Source organism: Vigna radiata, chromosome 2, assembly GCF_000741045.1.
Source record: "Vigna radiata var. radiata cultivar VC1973A chromosome 2, Vradiata_ver6, whole genome shotgun sequence".
NCBI lineage: Eukaryota > Viridiplantae > Streptophyta > Magnoliopsida > Fabales > Fabaceae > Vigna > Vigna radiata.
This window is the reverse complement of record NC_028352.1, coordinates 14,245,162-14,265,346: the sequence shown is the minus strand read 5'-3', so window position 1 is coordinate 14,265,346 and position 20,185 is coordinate 14,245,162. Positions and strand designations below refer to the sequence as shown.

At 29.3% G+C, this 20,185-nt stretch overlaps 2 protein-coding genes across 2 annotated transcripts; one reads left to right on the top strand and one right to left on the bottom strand.

Moving 5' to 3' along the window:
- Positions 1 to 435: 435 nt before the first annotated feature.
- LOC106780730 (TBC1 domain family member 15) lies at positions 436 to 9,767 on the bottom strand. Its single transcript, XM_014669045.2, has 11 exons — positions 9,554 to 9,767; positions 8,995 to 9,090; positions 8,515 to 8,618; positions 8,099 to 8,340; positions 7,887 to 8,009; positions 4,761 to 4,849; positions 4,447 to 4,552; positions 3,720 to 3,817; positions 3,337 to 3,591; positions 1,086 to 1,169; positions 436 to 510 (listed from the first exon to the last, which is right to left on the bottom strand). Exons 1-11 carry the CDS (start codon positions 9,641 to 9,643, stop codon positions 496 to 498), a joined length of 1,302 nt encoding a protein of 433 aa, XP_014524531.1. The 5' UTR covers positions 9,644 to 9,767; the 3' UTR covers positions 436 to 495.
- Positions 9,768 to 16,255: 6,488 nt separating this feature from the next.
- Positions 16,256 to 17,403, top strand: LOC106755743 (early nodulin-like protein 3). Its single transcript, XM_014637953.2, has 2 exons — positions 16,256 to 16,528; positions 16,741 to 17,403. The coding sequence occupies exons 1-2, from the start codon at positions 16,327 to 16,329 to the stop codon at positions 17,181 to 17,183; spliced, it is 645 nt and encodes a 214-aa protein (XP_014493439.1). The 5' UTR covers positions 16,256 to 16,326; the 3' UTR covers positions 17,184 to 17,403.
- Positions 17,404 to 20,185: the final 2,782 nt, after the last annotated feature.

The following is a 20,185-nucleotide window of genomic DNA, read 5'->3' as shown; positions in this document are numbered from 1 at the left end:
GGACTAAACTGAACATCCGCTCATAACTTAGGGAACAAAAAGAGGTTTAAACCTAAGTTCATTAGTCAAATTAAGAAACAAATCTATGCTCAAATATACACTAATATTAATATTTTTTTATTTATTTTAACCAAGACTATGCCTTTTGGATATTTCTTAATTTAGCTTTCTTTACCAAATATTTTTATGATGGTAGAAATTCTAAATTAATTTTTCTCATGCATATAATTATTTTTTTTATATTTTTCGCATCTTTTACTGCGTATAACACATTACAAATATGAAAAAAGAAATAGTAACACATACCAAAAAGAAGATTAATTTAACATACAACAATTGTGTTTTCATGATACAATGGTTGGAACCCTTCTTTCATTGCTGTAATAAAATATAATTAAATTTTTTTTAGAAGAATCAAAGTTGTCTTCTAAACAAGGGCTCAGCAACACATCACTTGGTTGGTGGAAAACCAAATATTGCGAGCTATGTATTATGTTAGGGATTCTTAGCCTGCACAAATCACAATTTTTGTGTATATAGTTAAGTGGATAATTAAAGAAAATTATATTAAAAACAAAATGAATTTTAAAACAAGCTAGCACATTATAAGCACTATATGTCACACAATTCTATGACAAAAATTATAATAATAGTAATAATAGTAAAAATAATAATAATAATAATAATAATAATAACACATTAATATATCAATGACAAAAGAAATATCTTTATTGGTAATTTTTTCTTTTCAATTAAAAGTAAATATCGTAGACCAATACTCATAATTAGTTTCCACCATAAGAATATAATATGATTATCATTAAGGTGACACTTTTTTAGTTCTTATTCCCATAAAAAAATAATTAAACAAAAGGTTATATAATTCATTTTTCTTTTTTTCAAATATAGATATCAACATAACTATATGTATCGAATTTTAGCATTATTTTATAACTATAAAGGAACATATCATTGTGTTTAATCTTTTTCCTTAATGCAAACTGTTGTTCATCAGTATTATATGAAAACATGAAAATATAACACACAAGAAACTGTGGAAGATGTTAAAAAATGATTTAAAATACCTTTTTCAAATACTTCTTGTGAAGTTTTAGTGCAGCCATACAAGCTTTCTTGGCATCAAGGTTTCCATTCACATCATTCAATATCTGGGAAAATAAATTAGGTAGTAAAAGAGAAGTTACTAACCATATATGATACTACAAACTAAATTTGTTAAGGAGTGTTGCAATATGCAAAAGTATTCAAAGAAGAGATTTTCTCACTGCTCATTCTCTTCTTATATTTATACTTATATAAAAAGGGTATTTGTTTTTTTCACATTTATCTTTCAAGTTACTATTTCATTGAAATTTAATTGATTTTTTTTTTTAAATTTAACCGTTTCTTTTTAAATTTAACTATTTTTTTAATTAAATAAATAAAAATTGTGTACTAAATAAATAAAAATTATTTAAAAAATAAATGAAAATTATATATAATTAAATTGTAAAAATGATTTATATTTATTTTCATAATATTATAATTTCATTATTGTTTGTTATTAGAAAAAAAATAAATATACATGCGCTATGCACGGGTACTATGTAATTGTTCTTTCCATAATTTCAAGAAAAATTATTCATGTAAATTTAAAATATTTATCAACATCTTTATATATATATATATATATATATATATATATATATATATATATATAATAGGCGTATATAAAACAAGAGTGTCAAATATGTCTCAATTTAATTTAAATGAAATAATTTTACTATAAATTAAATTAAAAGTGTTGGGAAGACTCGATATACATATATCTCCACACTGGTAAGATATTATCCACTTTGGGTCAAGTTCTTACGGATTTATTTTTGGCACCACTCCAAAAGAACTCTTATCAATGAAGGTATTTTATGTGTATATAAACTCATGTCCATTTCTTATTTTATAAGATGTGGGACTTTGTTTGTACCCAACATCCTCCCCTCAAACAAGGACTATGGTTCTCCACCTTCACCTCTCCAACAGCGGAAGTCTTATCCTTGAGTACACCATGATCGATACTTTTCTCACACAATCCATGATCAAACACTGAACACATCTTGCTCTCCACCTCTCATGATTTACTTCCAGGCTATCTGCCACTAGCCACCTACCAAAGCTTCATTTGATCATGGAGGGATGTACTCGTTTGAGCCCGGTCACTAGACTTGAACCATGGGTTCTGATACCATTTGTAGGGAGGTTCAACACAAATATACACATAGATCTTCACACTGGTAAGATATTATCTACTTTGGGTCAAGCTCTCGCGGATTTGCTTTTTGTACCATTCAAAAGGCCTCTTAGCAATGAAGGTATCTATTTGTCTTTACCCATGTCTAACCCTTCTTTTATCCGATGTGAGACTTTGTTTATACCCCAACATCATCCGTCAAACAAAGGACTATGATTATCCACCTCCACCTCCCCTACAACGAGAGTCTTTTTCTTATTCCCGAGTACACCACGGTCATCACTTCTCTTTTGAGGACTATAAAAACATGAAACATCCATTAACCCATTACCTTAAGGTTTTGGGTAGAGAATGGTGTCAATCCTTTATATAGCTGGGCTTAAATGTCATTAGTGTTTGTGTCTCCCTGGTGAACTCTCTCCTCAACAAACCCAACAGTGGTATCAGAGCTGATGGTTTGTCTTGATGATCGGCTCAGACGAGTATAATGATCCTTATACTGAAAGTCTTCCTGGCAAAGAGTATTCGGGTAAGCGATTGGTTGGAAAGGGCTACTCGTGGTTGTGGTTAGTTTGAAACGTTTCTATTGGAAGGGGAGTGTACCTATGTGGAAGGGACTCACCCTTGAGGGAAAGATTGTTGAAAGCTCAAATGTGAGTCTAAGTCCCACATTGATTAGAAATAAGAAAGTAAAACAGTATATAAAAGTGAAAGACCCATAATGTCACTTGTTTTACTAAATATCGCTCACAAACTTAAAATGATATTTTGCTGAATCATTCGAACATTATTAAATTACATTCTATTATTAAAAAAAAAAATTATCAACCCACATAGTTAAAAATAATAAGTAATTAAATTAAAAAAATTATTTTAAGAATTGTTGGCAAATTACTAATTAACCCATTTCTAATAGAAGTCAAATTATTTGACTCACCCCTCCAACAAAATGAAAAAACTGTATTTTTTAACTTGACATGAGTCAAATCTATATAATTTATTTTAACAATAATAATAATAAATGAAGGTATATGTGTATAATTAATGAATAATTGAATTTAATGGAAAATTAAGATAAAGAAGTGTACCTTGACAACATCATCCAAACCTTTTGCTTGTTGTAATAATATTGCACTTTTTTCCTTCAAGACACTGGCAACAAGGAAAACAGATATGGGGAATGGAGGATCTTCTCCATTCTTTCCTCCATTTTTCATATTTTCTCTCTCATACTTCCCATAGTGACGTAATGACTTCATTCGTCCTTTAAATTCCTCAGATTTATCATCAGCCTCCTCATACATCCAAAACAAGTCAGGATCATATTCTAGTGCCCACATCATCTGTTTCATTCAAAATAACATTTTTTTTTCTGTTAAAATTTTCTTCTTATTCTTTTACTACAATTATAGGTTACTATATTCTCCATGCTTCAATAAATTAGAATTAGAAATAAAAAAATAAAACAAACCTCCCAAAGGTACAATGAGTCACAAAAGGAGAATTCTCTTCTAAATAAAACCATTATCATCCGAAATGCAAATAGATAGTCACCTCCACCAATTTGTTCTGTACTCCATCGATAAAAATTATGTTACTTTTGTCAATGTTATGCAAACAAGATATTTACAAAATATATAAATCTATTTGTTCAGTTAGTTTAGGTTATATAATGAGAAATGTGATGTTAACTATTAGAAGTCTGACATTGATTAAAAATAAAGTCAATTTATAACATATAAATTGTTATAAGGATAATGATATTTAGATAATATTTTTTTGACAACATTTGAACATCATCTACGTATCATTATGTGATTGGTCCATGGTGGAATAACACATAGATAATGTTCAATTGTTGTCAAAAAATTGTTGTCTAAACATCATTGTCCTTGTTTTAAACCTCATCTTAAAAATCAGTGTTGTGGAGTTAAGTTTAAAGTCTACCTCTTTACTAAATATCTAACAACATATTTAATTTAAAATTTTAAAAATAATAAACTTGCAAATTTTCCTTTTTATATTATAAAATAGACAACATATTTTGAACTCACGATTAAATATAAACAACCCACCACTTATGGGTGACCTTACACTGATTTCTCTTTTATTATTTTTAAAGAAATCTGACAAAAACTACATTGTATATATAATTAGATTTTCTGCTCTATAAATAAAAATAGACAGAAGGAAAATACCTATATGTTGATGAAGTTTTGGATCAATTACTTGAGTGATTGTTGCCAAATTACTTAATTGTGCCTCCACCCCAACAGAGTTAGCAGTGCATCTAAAGTTCCCTCGCTTAAAAAAATAAACAATGTCGATTGTAAGAAATAAATACGTTGTTGAATATAATTATAATTGTACTTTATTAAATATTCTTTAAACATATTTTAATTTCATATATATGATTCTATATATTCAAATCTTGGTTAGTCAATTTATTTTGCAAAATGTAAGAAAGGACATGAAATTCATTAGTTTTGTAATAGATAGGATTGGAGTTTACCAATCTACGCATCAAACGTTCAAAGCACCAAAAAGCATCGGCTTCATCATTAAGAAGTATTATCATAGGAGAGCACAGGTCGCTCATTCCTGCAAAAATTGTAACCAAAATGTAAAAAAATTACATTAATTGTGAATTATGGTGCTACATTTAGAGCTTGTTTGGTTTCAAGAATAATTATATATATATATATATATTTTTTTTTTATCTTTGCTCATTTATATTATTATATAAAGATGGTTTCCTTTTTTAGTATACACCTTTTTTGTTTCTAATTTTATCTTTTAAGTATTTTTCTTTTAAATTAGAACAATTATTTTATTAATTTTATCTTTTAAGAGACTTGTTTTTAAATTTACTTTTTCTGTTCATTATACAAATCCTTAGAAACAACAATTAAAACAAAAAGGGATTTTTTTTTTAGGTATCTATAAAAATAAGAAGTAAAAGACATCTCTGAAATCAAACAAACTTCTGTTTTTACCATATTACAATGAGCACTATACTTTAAAGATATTAAGAGTTTATTTTCGCACCCTTTTTTTTCGCTAGAAGTTTATTTCCTTTTTTTTTCCCTTTCTATGAGTCAAATTTGGTTGTATGCCCATAAACAAAAAAATATTATTTTATTGTTTTGTATAAAGAAAAGAGACTACTATGATTTGAAGGGTAAACTCTCATTTAAAGTAAAAACATATAACACTCTCATCAAGTAAAAACATACTACACTAAAACATCTCTTTGTAGTTATGATTTAGGTCTTACATCATGGTCGGACATGAATTTGGCTATTATTTCAACTATGCTAGAAACCCAATTATGATAGTTGTAAACTAAAAAATAAATTACATCTTTGAGAAGTTCTCAAGCAAGAATCGTTAACTCAAGAAGTGAATAATATAGAAACATACTATCTTGTGTTTAAACTCTATTTATGAATCAATAATAAGGTGCTCATTTTGGTTAAGGTATTCATACTTTTGTCTAAACTAAGTACTAAAATTGTAAACTAAAAGATGAAGGTTAATGAATATTTTTCTCTTGAATGCGAAAAAAAAAACTAAAGGATTTATAATCAATAACTGCAAACTGAGATTAAAGTGAGTAAGGCGGTATTCAAGTATTTTTAAAAAGTGAATAACAAATTTAAATAAATTATCTAAATTCATATTACTTTAAATCTAATTAAATAGATTCGTCTCAAATTCAAATTCATATTTTGGATTTTAAGTTCAATATATTTAGCTAGATTTAAATAGGATATAGATTGGATAATGTTTTGGATTTTGAAAGTTCAAAATCAATGTATGTCTAGGTTATTTTAAGTTATGAAATACTAGATCAGGTTATATCTAAAAAAGTTAAAATTGGGTCAATCTCATGCAATATCGGATTAGATTGACTTGAGTCAGAATCAAACCAAGTTGAATTGAGTTAAATGGAATCGAGTTATTTAAATCTAAGTTGAGCTAAATAAATCCAAGCCTAGGTCAAGTTGAGTCAACTCAGACATAGGTCGAACAAAATCGATCCAAGCATAGATTGAGATTAGTCATGATGAGTGTACATTCAATTGAGTTGATGGGAGTCCAAGTTCATATATTCTTAACCAGCCCATGTTTAGCTGAGTTGATATAAGGTAAGATAGGTCTTAATTTTTATCAAGACCAATACAGGCCTCACCTCATCAATTTTGAGCCCCGCCCAATCAAGATTGGGTAAAGCTAGGTGTAAATCAACCTAAATCAATCATAAGCCTAGTTGGTCCAAGCATAAGTCAGGGCAAGTAAACCCATAAAGACCATGTTGGGCTTAGCCACATCTAGACCATGTCAAGACCAGTTTGACTAAGACCAAGTCAAGTCCATTCAGCTTGGCCTAGGTCAAGTCGACTTAGGCTTAGGTCAAGTCGACTTAGGCTTAGGCTAAGTCAAGTCGATTGAGGTTGAGCTTAGATTGAGTTGAGTTAATCTAGGTTCAGGTTGAGTTGAGTTGGGAAAAACCACGTTGAGTTGAATTGATCTAGGTGCAGGTTGAGCAAACCTAAACCCAAATGAAGTCAAGTTAGCTTAGGCTGACTATTATTAGTTTGGGCCATTCAAGTTGAGTCAGCCTGAGTCTTGGTCTTAGTTGATCTAAGTCAATTAGAATTATAGTAGAGCTAGTCGCCTAGGATGAGTTCAACCAAGTCAGTCCAAGCAAGTTCAAGACGAGTCGACAAGAACTAGGGTCAACCAGAGTCATCTAGTCCTAATTCCAATTGAGTTAGCGTATGGCTAAGTAGAGCCAAGTCGGCCTAGGCCCATGTCCAATCAAGTTGGTCTAGGTCTATGTTAAGTCAAGTCAAGTTGGGTCCTTGTCAAACTGAGTCAATCCCAAGTTAAGATCAAGTTGAGTTAGCCTGAGCTTAGGTCGATTTGATCCCACATCGAGCTAAATTGACTTGTGTCCCAGTTGGGCTTGACCTATGCTGAGTTCATTCAAAATTTGGTTAGGTCAGGTTCAGATTGAGTTGAGACGAGTCAAATTCAAGTTGGAATGAGTTATACTATGTTGGACTAAGTCAAATTGAACCTGTATTAAACCAATACATTGTGTCTACATAAGATTGAAACCATGTCAAATTGAGTTGAATTAATTCTCGCATAAGATTGTTTAGGTCGATTCTATGTCAAAGTCTAATTTACGAAATAAATTTAATCCTGGTTTATTATAATTTAAATTAGATTAAAAAAATTTAAATAAATGCGATCTAGGTAAAATTTATCTATATTTTAAATTCAATCTATTTTATTGCATCTTGATTTGGGATCCAAATGGGATAGAATCTAAACTGGATACTCCCAATTATTATTATTATGTTATTTTCAAAACATTGTAGTCAAATATAAAACAGAGTGTTTCTTTATATAAAAAAAAAAAACGAGGTAATTATTACCATACAATAATATATGGTTTGTTCATTTGTCTTTGTTTTTTAACGTTGTGGGTGTTAAAGTTACATAGAATTATCCTTTATATTAAGGCAAATAAGATCTAAAATGAAGAATAATAGATTCTATGTATATTGATTAGCATCCAAATTTGGTAATGCGAAGTATTTAAGATTGAAATTTAAAAACTCACCTTGACCATAGCCAACATCTGAATCTATTTTAGCATAAACAGAGAGAATATCCCATAGTTTTGACAAGTTTTCTTTCTTTTCATAAAATACTAATGTTCTATCAGTGCGAACAACATCAAGACCTGAAACATGTGTTTGTGCAAGAATTAATTAGGATAATTTTCATCAATAGACCCAAAAAAAAATAAAAAAAAAAGAAAAAATCACAAACCTATTTGATGAAGTGTTAACATCCATTGAATTATTCTCTTGTCTGTGATCTTTTCTAAGTAAGTTGGAATAGTAACATCTTGAAGAACAACTGGTCCATTCTCTGGATTATTTTCTAACAAAACCAATGGATCTAAACATTGTGTACCATCTTCAGTAACTGCAGGTGCTGTGATAAATCTACCACTTCCTACAAGAGGAAACAATATACGACATTCTTCTTTCCATGTATTATAAAGATCCCTGAAAACATTATTATAAACGTTAAACTACACAACTAATCATCCACTAAATTCAGAAAAAATAAATATTCTTGTTATAATCATTAATCCAATTTCATTTTTAAGGGAAAATGCTTTGCATGGTTCATGTAAAATGTTGTAACTAAAAAGATATCTTGAAACTGAGAATGTTTACCTTCGACGTTGTCTTATTTCATCTCTTTCCTGAAATGTACTCTTGGGATCATAGCAACCAAGTAGAAACTCCCAAACTTCTCCCCTAATTGATGGATGGATTCCCTGATTTTAAAATTTTAATGAAGTTATATGTTTTTGAGATTCCTTATTACATATATTATAACTTTTATATAGCAAGCTACATTTTTATAAATTATATATATATATAAACAAATTACATTTTAAATACATTGATTAAAAGAAAATTGGCAAAGTGATTTTAAATCATTGAAATGTCGTGCATGATAATGGTAATAAAATTTCATGGTGTTGCAAAGAAAATCAAAGTATTCCCAAAAACATTAGTTATTAATTTTATTTGCAAGACCATATTGCATCAAATTTCACATGATCAAGTTTTCTAATCTTGATTACCATGCATGTGAACAAACCCTAAACCCTAAAAAAAAAATGTGAAAGAAAAAAAAAATTGAATTACCCCTCGGTGGATTCGACCTAGAGTCTTGCCTATATCTAGATACCCTTCTGGAGAAAACGCGGCATGCCATTTTCTTGCACTTAATGTTTTGCCAGCCTGAAAATCACATTACAAGAAGCTTAATTCAAAACATCTGATGTTAATGCTGCACGACTAAAAAGATAAAAAACAAACTCATTAATTACTTCTTAATTAAAAGCGTATACCTTTTATAATATAATAATACAAATTGTTTAATTATAGTACTTCGATATTTTCATGATCCATCATAATCACCCAGAGTAATGTCATTAATAATTATTTTCTTGAAGTTAAGCATATAGAGAATCAAACCAAAGATACCCAAAAACTATCCTAACAGTATCGCCTTTTGTTTTATGAAAATATAATACCATCATTATGGCACCCACCATTAACCTTTCTATCAATGAATTAACCAACAAAAATACATAAAAAATTCTTAAATAATCAATGAATTGACAGAGTTATTGATAAGATTGGTGGCATAAGATTAACATAAAGTTTTATGAATGGTGAAATGAAAGAGAAAAGAAGATACCTTGATCCTAAATTTAGACTTTGGAACATCAGTGCATTCAGGACGAGTTTCATAAAACGAATCAGCGGGAGCTCCAGGATCTCTCCACATCCCAAAAATCAAAAGTGTAATTGGAAAAAATGAATGCAAAAACAATGATAATGATTCCTAACCAGGAGTTGGACCCCTTTGAAATGATATGGCAAACCCAAGAAATTAATCTTCAATGAAGAATTCAAAGGGGATCCAACCAAGGTTCAATGAGTAGGGCAAAGTTCTAAAGCCAAATACTACAAAAAAAAAATCAAAAACTTTTTATTCTTTTTTAGTATTTGTGGTTTTGTGGGGTTAACAAATGGTGATTGTGTTTGATGAAGGAAACTTTCCCAATACCATGTCAAAAATCATTCACAACCTCACAAACTCTAACATTCACCGTTTAATGCGTAAATTTACACAAACCATTTTGTTTCTATTTTTCTATCTCTCTCCTCTCATTATACTTTTAAATTATTTTATTTTTATGTGTACGTGTATAATTCCTTCAAATTAGTCCTGATCCATGTTTATCTTATGGGAAAAATGCTCTTTCATTATGAAATTTTATTATAAAAAAATTGTTGATAAAATAAAATTTATTAATAAATTTTATTGATTGGAAATTTTGTTAGCATTTATTTTAATTATAGAATAAATATTACAGCATTTTAAATTTCTATTTTTAAGGAACATAAAGTGGTCCATTAAGCCAATTATATTTATCCTTTTTAAGTACATAGAGGTTATGGAGTAGTTATTATACTGTTTAAAGGTAAAGTCCAGCTCATTATTTTCAAATCTGTGATAGCCAGACTTTATATAAAGGGAATGAGTTACTTTCAGTTTTGATCATTAAGCCCACTCCTCTATTTAGAAAAACACATAATCGAGTTTGAGTGAATTAAGGTTTAAAAAACAAAGCTGTCTCTGTGTTGGGATTACAAAATTGCAATAGCAGGAGGTACACACATTATTTTTTCATTTTTGCTTCTGTTGTTCTTGATCTGAATGTGTTACTCTGGTATTTATATAACATGTTTAGATCAATTTTACTCTGCTCTAAATTTTTATCATTTGGTATCAAAGCCTGTTCATTCCTCTGCATTGCATGTTTTCGTTGATTTAGATTTTTGATTTATGGGCTTTATTATTTTGATGCTTTTAATCCAAACAAAATTTCCAAATTAACGATAAACCTAATTACAATTTTTTTTTTGTAATCCTAAACAAAGCTTTTATAATTAAAAGCCAAAATAAAATTAAACTGGATCAAGAAGATCCGTCCAAAGTCGATGAATAGTTTCTGGCTATTCGTTTTTTCTTTCTCTCATGTTTCGGGATTTTGAAAATCCTTTTGCTTTTCTTAATCTCTTTATTATTATTTTTCAACCCTGCGTGTCTCCCATCACCTTTCCTCTTTAGGAAATTTGCAGGCTTGGTAAAAGACAATTAATCTTTGAACGTGATATATGTATGTTTAAATTTTTTTGGATTAATAATTAATGTATATTTTTTTGGGTAATATGTATATATTTGTTGTTATATGTGCAATAAAATATGCATTATTATTAATATATTTACATATTAAGAATTTTATGTAAATATTTATATATTATTAATGTTTTAGTAGTAATATAGTTTTAATAGATTAAAAAGGAGCCACATCTTTAATCAATTAAATTTGTATATAAAGTTTTGCTACATGGAAAAAATTAGTTGTAAATAATTATATTTAATATGATAAAATTTACCCACAATTTTTTTTTCATATTTATATGCTTAATTAGGATAAAATATTAAATTATATTTCTTAATTTACCTATTGGAATTAAGAAAAGGAACATAATTTGATAGTTTTATCATTAAGAAAATAAGTCTAATTGAGTAAGACTTAGCCCAGAGACAAGTTTTATGGTAATATACTCATTAGTAAAGACATGTTTTGCATTGGTGAAACATGACATATAATTTGATAATTTTATCATTAAGATAATGAGTTTAATTGAGTAAGACTTTAGCCCACAGGCAAGTTTTATGTTAATAAACTCATTGGTAAATACATGTTTTGCATTGGTAAAACATGACATTTATTTTAGTCTCAAATTATACATTAAGCATGTAATTTTGAATTTGCAGTTTCTCAATCTGTGAATTTTTCTGATATTAAGTGTGGTATTCCCAAGTTCAAAGGAGATAATTAAAAGGTTTGGAAGGAGAGAGTTCTTCTTCATTTAGGCTGGATGGACATTGACTATGCTATTAGAGAACTAAAACCATCGGGTATTAATGAGACCAACACTCAAGATGCCATTGATATTTATAAAAAATGGGAGAGGTCAAATCGTCTCTCCATTACATTCATAAAGACCAACATTTCCGCTGGGATTCAGGGTTCAGTTGACCAATATAAGAATGTCAAAGATTTACTAAGGGCTATTGATGAGCAGTTTATGACGTCTGATAAATCTCTTGCCAACACCCTTTTTATAATGTAGTTTTCATCCTTAATGCTCACTGTAATTAAGGGAGTGCGTGATATATCATGCGCATTAGGGACATTGTGGCTCAACTGAAAGCTTTGAAAGTTACCATGTCTGATTCTTTCCTGGTACACTATATTTTGTGCACTTTGCCTCACCATTATGCGCCCTTCAAAATCTCTTACAACACACATAAAGATCAATGGTCTATTAATGAATTATTGACCATGTGTGTTCAAGAACAAGAAAGGCTATTAATAGAAGAAGGGGAGAGGGTGAACTTGACTACTTCTTTTGAGAATAAGAAGAACCAAGTTAATGTGAAGGGAAAGATTCCTGCTAAGCCAGTTATTAAGAAGGAGTCTAGTTGTTTCTTTTGTAAAAAGGAAGGATACATGAAGAAAGACTGCTTAAATTTTAAGAATTGGCTTGATAAGAAAGGTACTTCATTTGCTTCTGTCTGTTATGAATCTAATTTGACTAGTTTTAATCATAACACATGGTGGATTGATTCAGGTTCTACAATCCATGTTTCTAATACCTTACAGGGTATGCAAAACCTAAGGAGTGCAGGAGGACTAGAATCAATCCACCATGTGTTATGATTAAAACTAGTCAAATTAGATTCATAACAGACAAAAGCAAATGGAGTACCTTTCTTATCAAGCCAATTTTTAAACTTTAAGCAGTCTTTCTTCATGTGTCCTTTCTTTTTACAAAAGAAACAGCTGGACTCCTTCTTAATAATTAGCTTAGCAGGAATCTTTCCCTTCACATTAACTTGGTTCTTCTTATTCTCAAAAGAAGTAGTCAAGTTCACCCTCTCCCCTTCTTCTATTAATAGCCTTTCTTTTTCTTGAACGCACATGGTCAATAATTCATTAATAGACCATTTATATATATGTGTGTTGTAAGAGATTTTGAAGGGGGCATAATGGTGAGGCAAAGTGCACAAAATATAGTGTACCAGGAAAGAATCAGACATGGTAACTTCCAAAGCTTTCAGTTGAGCCACAATGTCCCTAATGCGCATGATATGATCACACACTCCCTTAATTCCAGTGAGCTTTAAGGATGAAAACTGCATTATAAGGGTGCTGGCAAGAGATTTATTGGATGTCGTAAACTGCTTATCAAGAGCCCTTAGTAAATCTTTGACATTCTCATACCGGATCCTAGCGAAAATATTGGTTTTTATGAACATAAGTTTCATAAAGATCAATGTCATCTTAAGTGCTGGTCTCATTAATACCCGGTGGTTCTGGTTTTCTAATAGCATAGTCAATGTCCATCCAGCCTAAATGAAGAAGAACTCTTTCCTTCCAAACCTTATAATGATCTCCTTTCAACTCGGGAATACCACACCTGATATCAGAAAAATTCACAGATTGAGAAACTGCAAATTCAAAATTACATGCTTAATGTATAATTTGAGACTAAAATAAATGTCATGTTTTACCAATGCAAAACATGTCTTTACCAATGAGTTTATTAACATAAAACTTGCCTGTGGGCTAAAGTCTTACTCAATTAAACTCATTATCTTAATGATAAAATTATCAAATTATATGTCATGTTTCACCAATGCAAAACATGTCTTTACCAATTAGTCTATTAACATAAAACTTGTCTGTGGGCTAAAGTCTTACTCAATTAAACTCATTATCTTAATGATAAAATTATCAAATTATATGTCATGTTTCACCAATGCAAAAAATATCTTTACCAATGAGTCTATTAACATAAAACTTGCCTGTGGGCTAAAGTCTTACTCAATTAGACTCATTCTCTTAATGATAAAACTATCAAATTATGTTCCTTTTCTTAATTCCTATGGGTAAATTAAGAAATATAATTTAATATTTTATCCTAATTAATCATATAAATATGAAAAAAATTCCCGTGGGTAGATTTTATCATATTAAATATAATTATTTACAACTAATGTTTCTCATGTAGCAAAACTTTATATACAAATTTTAATTGATTAAAGATGCTGTGACTACTCTTTAATATATTAAAACTATATTACTACTAAACATTAATAATATATAAATATTTACATAAAATTCTTAATATGCAAATATATTATTAATAATGCATATTTTATTTGCACATATAACAACAAATATATATACATACAAATAATACCCAAAAAATATACATAATTATTAATCAAAAAACAATTAAACATACATATATCACGTTCAAAATTAATTGCCTTTTACCAAGCCTGCAAATTTCCTAAAGGAGAAAGATGATGGGAGACGCGCAGGGTTGAAAAATAACAATAATGTAACAGGTCATGAATTGACCCAAAAATTGAAATGCAGAAACAAGATATCCTCTTTATATTAAAGAGATTAAGAAAAGCAAAAGGATTTTCAAAATCCTGAAACGTGAGAGAAAGAAAAAACGAACAGACAGAAACTGTTCATCGGCTTTAGACGGATCCTCTTGGTCCAGTTTTAATTTTTATTTTCACAATATAAAAGCTCCGTTTTGGATTACAAAAAAAAATTGTAATAAGGTTTATCGTTAATTTGGGAATTTTGTTTGGATTAAAAGCATCAAAATAATAAAGCCCATAAATCAAAAATCCAAATCAACGAAAGCATGCAAGGCAGAGGAATGAAGAGGCTCTGATACCAAATGATAAAAATAAATAGACCAAATGATAAAAATAGAGCAGAGTAAAATTGATCTAAATATGTTATATAAATATCATAGTAACACATTCAGATCAAGAATAGCGGAAGCAAAGATGAAAGAATAAGGTGCGTACCTCCTGCCATTGCAATTTTGTAATCCCAACAGAGACAGTTTTGTTTTCTAAACCCCTTAACTTACTCAAACTCGATGGTGTGTTTTTCTGAATAGAGTAACTCATTCCTTTTATATAAAGTCTGGCCATCACAGGTTTAAAAATAATGAGCTGGACTTTACCTTTAAATAATATAATAACTGTTTCATAACCTCTATGTAGTTAAAAAGGACAAATATAATTGGCTTAATGGACCAATTTATGTTCCTTAAAAATAGAAACTTAAAATGCTATAATATTTATTCTATAATAAAAATAAATGCTAACAAAATTTTCACAAAATTCTAGTCCAATAATTTTACTTTTAATAAAAATTATCTATTTTATTTATCTAATATTATTTGATGAACCAGTACGATTAAATTTGCTTAGGATAAGATGTTAATTCTACTGCTTGTTTTATAGATAAAAACATACACATATAACATACTTTTCTACTATGTTTTTTCTTCTGTACTCAACCAATACTATTTCTATAAGTTTCCACAAAAGTTGTGTATCTTTTATAAAAACTTTTGAAGCATTCAAAATATGCAAAGTCTTTTTTATTACTGACTCGGATGATATCTTTACCTACAACAATGGACACAGTGAAATTCATTGCTGAGAAAAGTTGACAAAATTTACCATAGAAGGATATTAGATCATAAAGGAAATCAGGCTGAAGAGTAAAAGTCATATATAGAGAAGCCAAAGAAAAAAGTAATGCTTGCATAGTGTTAATCTATCACGTAACAAAACACACACAAAAGCTTCACATAAAACTGAAGGGTGTATACAACTATGTACAAAATTATACTAAAAAAACAAAAAAACAGTAATAAGATATTGTAATATATATACATATATTGAAAAATATATGATATTTATTAAAAATATATAAGATATATAATTATTATTGTGTGAATTCAAATTAAAATAATATATATTAAATATTATCAAAATAAAAAATTATAAATCATGATAAAAATACAAATATTTTATAAATTAAATACTTTATTGTTAAATATTATTAAAATGTCTTAAAAACATCGAATAAATACATATTGAATACAAATATGTGATAGAGATTGAGTATGATCATATTTTTAGTCATATCATTGTGTGATTAGCTAGTTTAGCCCTATGTCACAAGACATGAATATTCTTGATAGCAGCAAAGCAAAGCATAAACCCACATATGAAGTTTTGAGAAAGATTCTAAAAGAGATCATAGTCCAGATAATAAAAGGGAACTTGTGCTTTGCATGAGAATCAAAGTAAACCCTAACAGAAGGGAGAATAATGAAAGTTGTAATAATAGCTTTCCTGCCACAGTTCCACGGAACCTACACCTACATAAACCTTCATCATGGTTCAATGTCAGTCATCTCTCAAACCAACTTTTCTAGCATTTGGGTTGCAAATTGCAATACCAACCTTTCCATTTGAAAATTTTTTGTCATCTTCCAATGGCCACATTCATCTTTAGATCTAACAAAGCAGTGCATGCTTTGGTTGGCTGCCTTTGTCTTCTGCTGATGGTTCAAAAGGGTGCTTCCTATGATTTTGTAGTTGGTGGCCAAAAGGGTTGGAGTGTTCCCAATGATCCCAGTTTCAATCCTTTCAATCAATGGGCAGAAAAGAACCGTTTTCAAGTTGGAGACTCCCTTGGTCAGCTTTTCTTCATTCAATCTATGCTTCCTATTTACACTTTAGATCATCCAATTGATATACTTCTACTTTGACTTTGGTTGATGATTCTTATATTCATTTGTCTCAAATCAACCTTTTCAATATAAGTATAACTTTCATAATCTGATATACGTTGCAAAATCTCACCATCAAAACTAGTTATTAAACTTTTAAATATATGGGTATTGCAGTGTTCAACTACCAATCTGGGCAAGACTCAGTGCTGTATGTAAAGAGTGAAGACTATGCGAGCTGCAACACCGATTCACCTTATTCAAAATTTTCTGATGGCCACACAGTCTTCAAGCTAGACAAATCAGGGCCTCACTTTTTCATAAGTGGAAGCAAAGACAAGTGCTTGAAAAATGAGAAGTTAACAGTGATTGTGCTTGCTGAAAGGAACAAAAACAACAACCAAAGCACCAATGCTTCTCCACCTTCACCACAATCATCATCTTCATCACCAGCACCTACTACTGGGCAAGAGGGTCAATCTCCATCTTCAGACACAAACCAAACACCAAGCCCTGTTAGTGAACCTCCACCTCCTAATGCTGCTGCTTCAGCCTTTGTCTCTCTTGCTGGCTCTGTTGGAGCATTCATGGTTTCAGTCATCATGCTTTTATCTTTCTAAGAATTTATGAGTGGTTGAGGATTGATTTCGTTTTTTTTTTTTTATCTTTTCCATACAATTCTTTTATATTTTTTTTCATTTTTCTGTTCTTTGTTTCCTATGCTTTGAGTTGAGAACTACTGAATTTGCTGGTCTTTGGTTCAAAGTTGGGATGATGTTTGATATTTATTTGTGAAGATTGAATAATAATAATAATAATAAGCTGACAGTGATTGATTTAGCCTTTTGTGTGATTCTTGCTTTCTTATGTACCACCTTCTTGTATAAACGATATTCTTGTAAAATGAAATAAAACCATTATAATGCAGGAAAATGTTTCGTGATAATATGAGACAGAAATTATTTCTTCAAAATGTTTTTTCAAAATATAAGATAGAGAAAAAAAAAGAAGACAAAATTGGGTGTGAAAAAGTACATAACAAAAGTCATAAAGAAGAAAATCAGTTGGCAAGATGAGACAACAAAAGAAGGTCAAAATTATACGAATTAAAAATATATTAAAAAGTAAATGTACAAAATATACTTACTTATATATTATCATCATATAAATGTGTATTTACAATTTTATTATATTAAAATAACATAATTTAAAAAAAAAAAGTATACGTTTGTAAAAATAATATTAAAAAGTATTAAACATGTAAAAAAACAAGCTTGCGAAATATGTATGTATATTTTATTACATTAAAATAATATAATTTCAAAAAATGTGTAGTTTTGTGAAAATTATATTAAAAATATTAAAATAATAGAATTTAATATATATATATATATATATATATATATATATATATAATTTTATAAAAATAATATTAACAAATTATGTGAGAACTATTCATGAAAGAAAATTATTTAATCATTTTAAATCACTTGTTTAATTGGTTACTTTATTAAATAAAAAATTTATTTAATAAAGAGTTTAATTATCTAACTAAAATGTCATGTTATATCAAATAGTTTATATGTAAATAATAGATGTCTTTATAGATATTATTATTATGAATATTTATTTTATTTTATTATTGATTAGAAACATATTTTTAACTAGACATAATTTTGGTCAAATTTATAAATATTATTTGATGAATTTTTATTGGGTGAATGTTTCTCTTAATTTTTGTAGTAGACTTTTCTATAAGATATGTATTTATATTGATTACTTGACGAATAAAGAAGGCATATGTTTTCTTACAATAAAAACTTATATAAAGATGTTTGTTGAATATAATGAAAAATTATGTATAGGAGTAAATAATATATATTTAGAATGTTTTATTTATAATAGAAAAAATATGAGTTAAGTATAAAATATAAATAAATGATAATAATAATAATAAATTAACTAAAGATAAAGATATGATATATAAAATATTTAATAATTTAATATATATTTAACATATGTATATAAATTACATGTACCAAACTTGTTACAAATATAATTAACTTTTGGTCTTATAAAGACTTAGTGAAAATGTCTACAAATTGATCATTTGAATTAATGAATTCAGTCTTGATGTCTTTAGATACAATATTCTCTCGAATGAAATGACAATCAATCTTAATGTGTTTGGTTCTCTCATGAAAAGTAGGATTAAAACTAATATATATAAAGTAGCCTGATTGTCCATATAAGCATCATTTGAGTGACATCTCCAAATTGTAACTCTATAAACAATTTTAAGTCAAACAAGCTCACAAGTGGTTGAGGCCATAGTTCTATATTCTGCTTCTCCACTAGATCTTGCCACAATACTTTGTTTCTTACTTTTCCAAGAGATTAAGTTACCACTAATAAAGACACAATATTTGGATATAAACCTTGTATCAGAAGGAGATCCTGCCCAATGAGCATCTAAATAACAAACCACTTTTATATGGTTATTAGAAGGTTAAACCCCTTTAGTTGTCCTTATTTTTGTGAGTTTTTCCCAGTTCAATCCTCGTTTTATTTGAATCCACAATTTAGTCCTAAAAAGTGCTAATTTGAGTCAATTAGGCCCCTACCGTTAAATTAGGTTAACGGGGTTAAGTTTTTTTTATGAAGTAGGAGATTGACATGGCAAATTTTTTAAACGTGGCATAAGCAGGGTGTTACGTGAAATTTCTTAAGTTTAACGTGAAAAATGTTTGATTAAAAGAATAAAAACAAATCATCCTCCATTACAAGCACCACCTAGAAATCTTCTTTCCAGCTTGAAAAACAACAGAGAGAGACACAACAAAGAGAAAAGAAAGAAGTAATGGGTAAAGAAGAGTGGAAGTGGTGGTTGGAGCATCAGTGGTGGATGCACGGTTCGACGTTTCTCGCGATTTGGTGAACCCGTTTTGGAAGAGGAAGGGAACGGGCCGACGAAGCTTCCGACCGGCGGTGCCTCCAGTTGCAGGCCGAAAGCTCATCTTTCTCAACCAAGGTAGTTTCTCCTTACTGAACCACAGGTGAAGAAGGCACGAGCACTATTGATTTATGAACTATTTTTGTGCTCTCTTGAGTCACTCTTAATTCCACCAAACTAATCAATATTTTCAAGCAACAACCAAAAGCTACCACTATGAACACAAAAACAACAAACACAAAGGCACAATGTTGATTAAGAAAACAACCACTAGTCTCTCGACAGAATAAACTAAAACATTGTGGATGATAAATATACACTAAGTAAAGGAGAGGACTCCGCAGCACCACCAGAAAATGTAATAGGAATGTTTAAATCAAAATCCTTTTGATCAACCACATATGCAAATTCAGCCATATTCAAAGTCGCAATTCCTACCATAGGAACCTTAGTCTTTGACCTTAGTCGCATTTTCCAATAGGTCCTTCAATGTACTCTACTATATGAATAACTACATTCCAATGATCTTCACACAGGGAACTAAGGATTTGGTTTACCATACTAACTACAAATGAAATGTCAAGATGAGTAACTATAAGATAATTTAATTTTCCAACTGGTCTTCTATATTTCTCGGGGTCTGACATAGGCTCCCCTTGTTTTGGTAGA

Bases quoted from the DNA above. Each gene is read 5' to 3' on its own strand.
- LOC106780730 (XM_014669045.2), bottom strand. From the start codon at position 9,643: ATGTGGAGAGATCCTGGAGCTCCCGCTGATTCGTTTTATGAAACTCGT. The intron at 8,010-8,098 runs GTTTGTGATTTT...CACATGTTTCAG, and splicing joins GTTAACACTTCATCAAATAG to GTCTTGATGTTGTTCGCACT. The intron at 1,170-3,336 runs GTACACTTCTTT...TTATTTTCCCAG, and splicing joins GTTTGGATGATGTTGTCAAG to ATATTGAATGATGTGAATGG.
- LOC106755743 (XM_014637953.2), top strand. From the start codon at position 16,327: ATGGCCACATTCATCTTTAGATCTAACAAAGCAGTGCATGCTTTGGTT. The intron at 16,529-16,740 runs GTCAGCTTTTCT...TGGGTATTGCAG, and splicing joins TCAAGTTGGAGACTCCCTTG to TGTTCAACTACCAATCTGGG.